The sequence below is a fragment of the Nicotiana sylvestris genome, chromosome 3 (genome assembly GCF_000393655.2).
Source record: "Nicotiana sylvestris chromosome 3, ASM39365v2, whole genome shotgun sequence".
In the NCBI taxonomy this organism is placed as follows: Eukaryota; Viridiplantae; Streptophyta; class Magnoliopsida; order Solanales; family Solanaceae; genus Nicotiana; species Nicotiana sylvestris.
The window spans coordinates 1,353,833-1,366,353 of record NC_091059.1 but is presented as its reverse complement, the minus strand read 5'-3'; the positions used below and the strand labels follow the sequence as shown (position 1 = coordinate 1,366,353).

Below are 12,521 nucleotides of genomic sequence, written 5' to 3'. Positions count from 1 at the left end.
TGTAACGTTAGCTATAATTTTGTCAATTTATTCTCTACTGATCGTGAGCACTCAAATTACCGCAATTCTCTCTCAATCAATCACGCTAATTTACTAAACAATTCGCTAGCTGACAATTTCTCATACCCCATTATTAAGGTGTTCATGCTTCAGTTTGGATCGATTTTTCCCTAAAAAGAAACCAAACCAAGTAAGTCGGTTTTTCAAATATTGAAACCAATCCACACCAATTAAGTCGATTATTTATTAATTCGGTCTATGTCGGTTTTTGTCGATTTTTGAATTCTTCAATTATTTATCTATTTTTTCTTAAATATGAGACATACACTACCAAATACATATTCCGGTAACTACTCTTTTAATGTAACACTATTTAACCAATTGTTCTTTGAGAAATCTATCATTTACCAAGATATATTGATGATAAATGAATCAAATAATGATGAATAATTTAAGGACTCAATTAGAAATAGATTATTTTTATACATGAAATAGATTCTTGTGCTTAGCAAAAGAAAACTACCAATTAAACAAGAATGTAAAGGCAAAGAACAAGATTATTAATATAATAGCAAAGAACTAGACTAAAAGTGCAAACGATTAACGTGTACAATAAAATTTTAGAAATTTCGTACTATATATATAACCCAGTATTGTTTCACAAGTGGGGTCTGGGAAGAGTAAGATGTACGCAGCTTTACCCTTATATATAGGTGTAATAATAAATTTTAAATAGCTACTTCTATAGCCGATTTGGTTCGGATTTTTCGGTTATCTTTTTATTAAAAGCAAAACCAAACCATATTTGATCAGTTGTTAAAATTCAAAATTAAAACCAAACCAAAAAAGTATCGATTTTTTGGTCGGTTTGGTTCGATTTTTCGGACTTTTATGAACACACCTATACTCACTATGAACACGCCAAAGTTTCGTTATCTCTGATCCCGCTTTTAAACCTACAGTATTGATCTCTCATATACCTAGGGAGTGACGTTGTTTAATACCTACCTAAATACATCTTCTCTCTCGAGCATTACAATATAAAATTAAATATGTACCGTTAAATTGAGATATCTTCAACTAACTAAAATAAGCACGAATAATTGAGCAAATAGAGAAATCTAATGGCTCAATTATAACAGAACATATCAAAAATTCATCATACAACAGGTTCATGAAAACCCTAGATATAAAATTGCCTATTCCTAATAGTATGTAAAACTACAATACTAAAATTCATAACCAATAATTAAAAATAGGAAGAAAAAAGAAAAAACTCGTTGCCGAATCTTTCGTCTTGCTTCTAGCATATTCTTTCCTCCAAAAGTGTTGTCTTTCTCCAAAGTAGTGTCTCTCAAAAGTGGCTAACAATCATATCTATATGAAGTAGGATTGAGTTGAGGCGTATTTGACTTCTTGTTTTTTGGATTGTAGAAGTTGGAGGCACGTCCAGACACGTAACTCAGGCCATTCCCAATTGCTATTTTTTTCTGCTCTATTCCCCGTCTGGTGAGTGAACCTCGCTTTGTTGTTCGAGACTTTCTCTTCAGCTCTTTTTCCGCTACTTTTTCTCCTATTTGATCCTTTGTTCGCCTAAGTTTATTTCTACACGTAAGAAACTTGTAGTGAGCATATTTTCTTTTCAAAAGCAATTTGAATTCCTACAACTCACACAAGAAACAATGTACAAATACGCTCAAAACTTGCACTTTTTATCCTTTTATCTCAATTCTTATCTTGTTTTTTCTTCGGAAAAGTACTTTCTCGTGCCCGATGATTAAGCAGTAACAGTTTATATGTATTTAATTGATGCAAACAAGTATGTGGATAAGCCTTCATTTCTCATACCCTTCCCCTTGTTAACCAAAAAGCAACAACACTATTAATAAATAAATTTTCTGGCATGAGAATAGATGAATATACGAGATTATAGTGACTAGCACATATAATTCAATTAAGGCCTGAATAATGAGGAATTCTATCTTCTTTTTTATTACAAAAATCTGAATTAATTAATTTCCGCCACACCTACAGCAGAAAACTAAATCAATCTTTACTTTTCAACATGAAGGACTATGAGGGTGTTTGGTTAAGCTTATAAGCTAGTTTGACCAGCTTATAAGCATTTTTTCGGCTTATCTACGCGTTTGGTAAAATTAAAAGTGCTTATAAGTCAAAATTAAGCCAAAAGTTATAAGTTGGTCACCTTCAGCTTATGAATTTTTAGCTTATAAGCACTTTAAGTTTGACCAAGATTTTTACTATTTTATCCTTAAAATATTCCTTTTTAGAACAAAACTCCTAAATCGATACTCACAGTTCCAAGTATATTTTCAACTTAAACCCCTCCCCTTCCCTTAAACTCCTCCCCCCACCCACCCAAGTCTGCAATTCTCATTGACTATTTAAGATAAGCAAATTCTCTATTCTTTTGCATATTTATATTTATGTGATTGTGTATTAATCTTTGAACTGTATGTAATAAATGAGGACATATCAAATTTTTGGTGTATTATTTTTTAGTGTTGTGGTGATGAAGACTGTTTGTTTCTCTTCAAACATTTTGTCCTATTTAGATTTATTTTTTACTGAGAAACTTTTGTCAATTTATTAATTATTGTAACTTATGATTATATGCTTTTCATAAAATAAATTATATTTATCATAAAAGTTATCTTATCTAAGCATAGTTGTATTTAAAATAAAATGACAAATAGAATATTTTGTATTTGAATCGATTTGGATCTAAAATTTTAAAAAAATTATGCCCTTATAATTGTAAACAGTTATAAGGTTATTTAAGTCATTTTAACAGAAAAAGAGCTTATCAGCACTTTTTATCAAATACTGAAGCAACTTATTATCAATTTCAACATTTGTATCCAAACACGTAACCGCTTATTTATTAAATCAGATTCAGCACTTAAAAGTTCTTTTCAGCAGTTAATGTTTATCAGCTACTTCAAATCAGCTAATCCAAACGGGCTCTATATAACAGCAATTTGAGGACCAAATAGGAGCAATTAATAGAGTGAGGGATGGTTCAAAGTGTAGTCAGGACTAAATAGAGAGGCCAAAGATACAGCTTGCGGACACTGTTGACTCGACTAAAAATATACTTAGAAAACTATATGGAAGAAAAGTATGCTATATTGACCAAATTTGCCCATCATTTCTAATTTGTACTTCAGAAGAAATATAATTTAGGTTATAGATTAGTACATTTATGTTAAATAAGTAAAGTTTAATCGATTATTTAAAATAAATTTTTTGAGAAACGTATATTTTTAGCTGCTAGCAAAAACATAGATGACAAAATGTATAATTTTTGTATATGTATGTTTTATATACATATAATATACATATTTTATACAATTTTTTGCTAGCGTATGCAATTAGTTTTGACTGATAGGCCAATTTCGTATTTTTCCCAATTATTTTCTAGTATTTTTTTTCAAGTTAAATCAAAGCTGATTATAGAGATTTATGTTAAAAATCACCCACATCATGGTATTTACACTAGATGGATGCATAATATGTGTGTATAGACTTCTCACTTTTAATTATGATAAATTAATAAATATTATGACTTTATTAAATTATCTAATCATAATAAGTTGACATGATTTGACGGAAGTAATAGCAATAACAACATTCTCAGTATATTTCTACAAGTAAATTCGTATATTGTGCAGGTGAAAAGGTTATTTCCGATAGATTCTGACGTAAACTTTGAGAGTCACTATACCTAAAACTTAGAAGAATTAACTCAAATAGCCGTCTATCCAACCACTTAAACTAAAAGTAGCAAACGGATGTATAATGTACATATAATCACTATATAATGTGTATAATTATATATTTAGCGTATAATTTAGGCAAAATACATAAGTTACCCCCCAAGCTATGGACCAAATCCCTCTTACACACTTTTTGCAGACCAAAATTACTTTACACACTCAACCTTTTCGAAGTGTGTCTAAGACACCCCCTTTTGATCTGGTAAATTACACGCAAAACAGGCGCGTGAAGAGGTAAAAAATAAAAACCTGATACAAATTATGCATTTTCTTTTTTTACTTGAGTTATAACACGTGTCAAGATTTAATTAGCACATGTGATACAATCTCTGAGATAAAGTGGTCAAAGATAAAAAAGGTGTGTCTTAGATACACTTTGGAAAGGTTGAGTGTGTAAGATAATTTTGGTTCACAAAAAGTGTATAAGAGGGATTTGGTTCATAAGTCAGGTGATAACTTATGTATTTTGTCGATAATTTATATATATCGGATACAACAACAACAATAACCCAGTATAATCCCACTTAGTGGGGTCTGGGGAGGGTAGTGTGTACGCAGACCTTACCCCTACCCTAGGGTAGAGAGACTGTTTCCAAATAGACCCCCGACATCCTTCCCTCCAAGAACTTCCCACCTTGCTCTTGGGGAGACTCGAACTCACAACCTCTCGGTTGGAAGTAGGGGTTTATATATATCGGATATGAAAAGTAAACATTGAACCTGGCCGGCTATTTGCGTACAAATCCCTATAACTTAACCCATTTGTATCCTGTGACCACACGCTGTCCCTTTGCGTATTCTTTTCCAAATTTCCTAAAATGGGGACTTAGTCTTTGGTCCTCAGTCCTCACTCTCTGCCATTTCTAAGCCGCGTTTTCCTTTACTTTGATTCTTCAACACACCCAAATCATAATCCTCTCCCTCTTAAAGCTGCTTCAAACCTCACAATATTATACAAATCTTTGAAAATAATTCCTTCTTTTATTCTCTAAAACACCATGAAAGCATTTTCCATCACACCATTTCTATGGCCATTCTTGATCAAAAAACTCACCTTTTCTTTTCTTTAGTACTTCTTTGCTTTCTCATTTCCCTTTCACCCATTTCTTCACTTTCAACTGTTGCCATTTCAAAAACTTCTAACCAAACACTAATTTGTGCATTGATTTCCTCCTCCTCATTTCCTCAACAATCTTCTCTCAATTGTACTAGTTTTCCTGAAGGAATTCAAATCCCTTTGAATCCTTCAGTTTACTTTTCTGGAATTGTAGGTGGGAATGGTTTCCTTTGTGGGTTGACTTCATCTTACTCTTCTTCTACTTCAATCATGGTGTGTTGGAGATTCTTAAACAATGGTACCAACTTGTCTTACAAAAGTATTTATCTTGGTCCATTGATCACAAATCTTGATTCCGGTAATTCCCACATTTGTGGAATTGTTAATGGAACCAATAATAGGCTTGAATGTTGGCAGTGGCATGAATTTAATTCATCAAACAGAAGTTTGATGACTTCAAATCTTGCCGTTGGAGAAGATTTTGTTTGTGGTTTGTTGACATTTGGTCAAATCCAATGTTTAGGAAGCTTTAGAAATGTCACTGATGCTATTCCTTCAGGGAATTACAGTGAAATTGCATCTGGTTCACAACATGTTTGTGCTATTTCCAAGAATAATAGTTTGGTTTGTTGGGGAAATATGGTAGGAGAAAAGCCTATTGGCCAATTCAAATCACTTGCTTTAGGTGATAATAGGAGTTGTGCTTTGAGGATTAATGGGAAAGTTGTTTGTTGGGGAGAAACTGGTTTTAGTCTGCCTTCATCTTTGAGTGGGGAATTTTTTGAAACATTGGAAGCAAAACAAGACATTTTCTGTGGTATTGTGACCTCAAATTATTCATTGTTTTGTTGGGGCAATGACATTTTCAATTCAAATCCAGCAGTTTTTAATGGTGTAGGAGTAGTTCCGGGACCATGTACTACTTCATGTCCTTGTGTACCTTTACCTAATTATGAGTCATTTTGTGGTCGGGGACTAATGATATGTCAACATTGTGTTGGGCAAGATTCCAGTGTGAATCCACCAATCGTTAACGGGTCGGGTCCTTCACTACCACCATTGCCCCCACAACCAATGCCATCGCCAACGCCATCTCAAACGAGTGGAAGAAGCGATCCATGGAGTAGGAGGAATGTGGCATTTCTAGTGGTAGGTTGTGTTGGATCCTTAATGATGTTGAGTGTCCTTGTTATCTTGTTTTTCAAGTATTGCAAGATCAGAGGATGCAGAGTACACGACTCTGGCCGCCTTGATGAGGCGGGGTCACCGCCCCAGCAAGGCAGCCAGACGTCTCGAGTTCAAGATCAACAAGGTACTCCTCAGCCCCCAGTCTTGGAAAAAAGACTTAGTCAATTGATTAGTATAGGAAATGGGGGTCATTTAGAAGAATTTTCATTGCAAGTGTTACTTCAAGTGACTAATAATTTCTCCGACGAGCACAAAATTGGGAGTGGAAGTTTTGGAGCTGTGTATCATGCTACATTAGAAGATGGGCGCGAAGTAGCCATAAAAAGAGCAGAAGCTTCAGCCTCATCTTCCTATGCTGGAGGCACAAAATATAGACAAGAGGACAAAGACAATGCATTCCTCAATGAGCTAGAGTTTTTGTCGCGCCTCAATCACAAAAACCTTGTTAAGCTATTAGGGTATTGTGAAGATAACAATGAACGTGTCTTGATTTTCGAATACATGAACAATGGCACTCTCCATGACCATCTCCACGGGCTCGAAAGCTCACCACTAATGTCATGGGTTGGTAGGATCAAGGTGGCATTGGACGCGGCACGTGGCATCGAGTACTTGCATGAGTACGCGGTGCCAACTGTCATCCACCGTGACATCAAGTCGTCCAACATATTGCTTGATGTCACGTGGAATGCCAAGGTGTCCGACTTTGGATTGTCCTTAATGGGACCTCAGGATGACGAAACACACCTTTCTATGCGCGCTGCTGGCACGGTAGGTTACATGGACCCCGAGTACTACAGACTGCAACAACTAACGACGAAAAGTGATGTGTATAGTTTCGGAGTAATGTTACTAGAGTTGTTGTCGGGTTACAAGGCAATTCACAAGAATGAGAATAAGGTACCAAGAAATGTGGTTGATTTTGTTGTGCCATACATAGTACAAGATGAGATTCATAGGGTATTGGATCGTAGAGTTCCACCACCAACACCTTTTGAAATTGAGTCTGTGGCATATGTAGGTTATCTAGCAGCAGATTGTACCACATTAGAAGGTAGAGATCGTCCAACTATGACTCAAGTTGTAAATACGCTAGAAAGAGCCTTAAAGGCATGTTTGGCTACTCCAATTTTCTCTCGGTCTAACACCGATGATTCGTCCACATAAGCAGCATGCTTTGACACATGTATATTGTAATTACACATTTTTCTTATTTTCCTATATATATTTAAATTATTTTTCCACTCATCGCAGACCATTTCTTTTCTAAATTTAATTTGTGACAATTTTCGCTTCAATCTGATCAATTTTTAAAAGTAAACTGGATTAGATTAATTCATGTTTAACTTAAATAGTCTCTCATCTAATTTCTTAAACTAAAAATAGTCGGCCGACGAATAATATATGTATAATATTTGTATAACAATACATGATCAATCAATTTCAGAAATTTCATCGTAAATGTGAAATACTTATATAAATAAAAATGCGGGAGATGTATAATTTATGTACACAAGATAGAAAAAATAAACAATAATTTGGCCGGCTATTTATGTAACATCTTTCCACTAAGAAATTTTGATATTAGAAGTTACATTAAAAAAATATATTGTAATTTTTCAATCAAAATAGTAAAAAAATAAAATAAAATATTAAGTAATAGTCAAAGTTTACATTACATTGAATCTAGAGTAATAAAGAAACAACAACAACAACAACCCAGTATAATCTCACTTAGTGGGGTCTGGGGAGGGTAGTGTGTACGCAGACCTTACCCCTACCCTAGGGTAGAGAGACTGTTTCCAAATAGACCCCGGCATCCTTCCCTCCAAGAACTTCCCACCTTGCTCTTGGGGAGACTCGAACTCACAACCTCTCGGTTGGAAGTGGGGGTTACTTACCATCGGAGCAAACCCTCTCTACCCTAGGATAGGGGTAAGGTCCTCCATGATTTAGAAAGTGTATGAATTAATACCAACCACAAAGTGATTTAACAAAAGTGGATGACAGAGCTCAATAATTTAAAATTTTCCTTCTGACCTTCCATTTGAATTTTCCTTTTGAATTTTATAGTTTTTCAAAGACAGAGTTGGCAATTAGTACTACCATAAGTCAAAGAGAAAATATTGAAAATCAAATAATATAGAGAGTTTACCAACTATAGCTTGGTCCATTTTTTGCTTTTGTGGGGGTGATTAGGTCAAATTTGTAGAAATGTGCATACAATTCAACAATTTTCCAAATTGACCTGTATTTTCTTCCTTTGTCTGTTTGAACAAGCCTTATATTATTAATATATATTTAACTATCATTGAAGGTATTTTTTAACAAAAGTTTCCAGAGATTAAAGAGCATATAATTTGGTTCAAAATGATTGAAAAATATTGATGAAGAAAAAGTCAACTTGCTATGACAAAGGCAGATAGTAAGGTCACCTTCTTCTCTTGTTCTTTTCTTTTTGTTAAATATTTTTAGAAATGAATGGGCTTTGCCAAGTCAAACCACCATAATTGCTAAAGTTCAATTCATGACAACAATTGCTACAAATTCAATAATTTGATGACTCCTTGTTGTAAATAGAATAATTCCTCCGTTTCAATTTATGTGATATTTTTTTCCTTTCCATTCCGTACTAAAATGAATAACATATTTCTATATTTAGTAACAATTTAACTTTAAACGTACCATTTTACTTTTAATGTGATGATTTATAACCACTGGATTTCTACATATTGTTTCAGATCACAAGTTTTAAAAATATTTCTTTTATTCTTAAACTTCAGACAAACATCGTACATAATTCTCTAAATAGCACGGGGTTTTCAGACTAGTAATTAAAAAATAGCCAGCATTTGTAAAGTCATTGAAAAATAGCCAATATTTTGTTGCAACACGAAAAATTCCAACATAATATACTGAAGATTGGTGCACCTGTTTATGAACTTCCAGCAAATTATGTTGGAACTCTAACACACAGAAAGCTCCGGCATAATATACTAGAGATTGGACCACCTGTGTATGAACTTCCAACATATTATGTTGGACCATTATATTATGCTGGAACTCCGATATATTATGCTGGAAGTCCAGTATATTATGGTGGAATATTTTTTGGATTTTGAGCAGTGATTTCGTTCAGATTTATCTTAACATGAAAAGTGACTAAATTTCGATTACTTTTAAAATTATAGCTATTTTTTTAATTACCACTAATAAATATGGCTATTTTTTAATTTCACCCGACAAAATTGCGATGGAGGAAATTATTACTATATGGTTCTGCTACAGGCCTTTAATTTACAAAAGCAGGGAAGAGGGAACCTTACTCCATTGAAAATTAATAGGAAAAATTTCACATAAGAACAACTAGGCTCCCTACTTTCAAATTTTATAGCCCATATTTCAATTTACAGTCAACTAACCCAAAAATAATAGGCTAATAGGTTCTCAAAATTACAATTTAATTTTTAAAAAAGATTGCTCAAGCCTTTAAGTTAATTTTCGAATCAGTAACTATGACTCAAATATTAGTTCAACAAACCAAATCTATTTGAGTGGTGAAAATTAAATTTTTAGCAAGCTTAAATATGTGGGTCTACATTCCGAATTTGATTTTGTAAGAAATTTGGAATGGGTGTTATTTAGACTTGTAAGAAATAGTATAATGAGGTTGTATATAAAATTTGAAGTCATTTAATGGAGATTTGGACTGGTTTTGAACAATAATTGCAACTGAAAATCGTGGAAGAAGATCGTCTACAGACGCTTGTATAAAGGTGTATAAAAGTGTATAATAGTGTATAAGATGCGTTTATACACTATTATACAAGATTATACATAATTATACAGAAAACTGACTTCGTCTTCTTCCTTGTGTCTTTTCTGAAATTTAACTCAAATCTTGCTCAAATCTACTCCAAATCACTTCAAATTTAAATTTTGAACTCCTTTTGATATTTTCAATCAATTGAAACAACACCCAATTCAAACAACTAACAAACTCAAAAAATTATATTTTCTAAAGCAAAGATTTGAATGGCCTTCAATGGTGGACTTCTACTCTTCAAGTTTCTTATATTGCAACCAGGTGACACAGGGAGAGTAGCAGTAATGGCGGACAGCCCCTGGAAGCATATTTAGAAAATGTGAGAAGAAGAGAGAGTGAAAGCAATGGTTGTGAGAACGCATATTTAACTCCATAGCTTTTTGAAGCAATGGTTGTAAGAATAATGATTTTGCGTTTGCTAGTGCTTTCAAAATATGTACAATATGGGCTAAGTAGGGTAAAACTTAAAAACATGGGTCATTTTTTGTTATGGTGTGAAGTCATGTATATTTTCTTGTAATTCTTTCAAATTAATATGCATTTGAAAATAGTTTTACACCTTTTTAAAAGTACAAATGTCTTTCATTCATACATACATTGTCCAAAATAAAGTCCTTTTTGTAATGCTCAAATAGTTAAATATAACCAAATAGGCAAGAAAAATATAGAATATATTTCAAACACGTGCACTATGAATTGCCTCACTACCCTTGTTTTTAGTTCTAGAACTGTATCTTGAATTGGTATAACTTTCTTAAAAATTTAAAATAGAAAGATTGATGTGGATAGATATTACTTTGATTTTAGGTGATAATAAAACGGATTTACATGTAGTTGAACCTTAAATGGACAGTTCTCTAATTTGAGAACTATTTTATACCTCCCATTCGGACAGTGTGGAAGTCATAAATATTTACTATTCAAATTTGAAAGAAGTGGTAAAATAATTTCGACAAAGAGTGTTCGGAAAAAGTTATATACCTCTGAAACCTAATATTTTACCTATATACAATGTAATTTTTTGACGAAGTTAGTCAATTGACCACCCTTTAAGACATGTAGCTTTCCCCCGGTATCCATCCAGTGGGAGAAGCAGGATTCTCACTGTTAATTAATAATCGCGGGGCGAGAACAACATTAGCGTACTTGTCAATGCTGCGAAAGAATTGTTGAACTCACCACCAAAAGAATTGCCCCAAGACGACTTTGAATCTCTTGGAAAACAAAGTTTAATTTCACAAACTATATGTCTTTGTTCTTATGTTTTGCGAAAAGAAGAAGAGAAATCTTCACTGTTATGGAAGAAGGAAATAGATGGAAAAAGGAAGAGCAAGAACCCACCCTTTTGTTTTTCTTCTGTTCGTGTCTTTCCTTTCAATAGGAAGATCAAGTTATTATGCAGAAAATAAATTAACTGTTATGGGAAACTTGCTCAACTGCATCCAACGTGTAGTAACTTCTCCAAAAAAGTTACTTTGTACTCAAACTCTATCTCTTCCCAAATGGGTTGGGTCAGCCCATATAGAGTGATCCGATATCCGAATTTTAATACTCAATTTCTCCCACTTCGCTCATGATGGGCTGGAACTCAAACCAGTATCATGAATAAATAACACACTTAATTCATACAGACAAGTAGTTCATGCGACCTGCGAGCATCAAGAGCTATAATATAATCAAACCCTTTAAGGTTGTTTAACAGCTCTAAGTAAAAATCCAATCACATGTGGAAGGGATTTACTACTAACATGAGGATCTTATTATTACTCGCAATACCCTAGACATTGTTGGCTATTCTAGTAGCTAGTTATCCGATCCCTTATCCTCGAAAAGATGTGAACTCGAGTTTATGTTTAACTTTGTATCCATAATTACACCCAATACCCTCATGGTAAGTGTAATGGTCGACCTATGAATACAGGTTAAATTACTAAATTTTAGTCGTCTTCCCTTTTTACTCGAATCTTTCCATTCCAAATCAACTGCTTTCCTAGACATGCACTGCATTGCCGAATCACTCATGGCTATTAGTGACATGCTAAAGTAGCAACACTGATTGGCACTTTAAGAGACAGTAAAAGGTCAAAGGGTATTCTTATAAAAGTTGATATAACTTCTTTGGGATCTCACACAATGAAGACGCAGGGAGTCATTCTTCCATTATCCCATGGTCGATAGCACACGTGGTATGAAACACATGTTACGGTGTTCTCACCTTATATTGGCGCGTGTGTCTTATTCTTTTACTCATTCAACACCGTACAGATTTTGGTATAGACACCTCTAAATGTCTAACCTGAGTTTCTCACTTCAATAATCCTCAAACCATCATCTTAGAGAAACTTCCATCTGGCCTACAAAACAAGTCATAATCGAATTGTAAAATTCGTAAGTCTAATTAGTTGTCATGACCGACCTCTACAAGTGAATATAACCTCACATTATCCAAGGTTCTATAAGGTCTCATCTCTTCACGATTCTTAACATAAGAGGCGATTGCTCGTGCGAGAGAGCCAATCGCGCGACTTGTTCGACACATTTTATCAACAAAATATTCATCACATGCATACGAGATATAAGCACAATTCATGAGTCAAATATTGATGAGTGTATTATAATACTTAAGTCGTTTTACAATACATAAATATAT

At 33.8% G+C, this 12,521-nt stretch overlaps 1 protein-coding gene across 1 annotated transcript; it reads left to right on the top strand.

Annotated features, from left to right (window-relative positions):
• The first annotated feature begins 4,579 nt into the window (after positions 1–4,579).
• LOC104222309 (serine/threonine-protein kinase-like protein CCR4) lies at positions 4,580–7,291 on the top strand. Its single transcript, XM_009773536.2, has one exon. The coding sequence runs from the start codon at positions 4,828–4,830 to the stop codon at positions 7,210–7,212; it is 2,385 nt and encodes a 794-aa protein (XP_009771838.1). The 5' UTR covers positions 4,580–4,827; the 3' UTR covers positions 7,213–7,291.
• Positions 7,292–12,521: the final 5,230 nt, after the last annotated feature.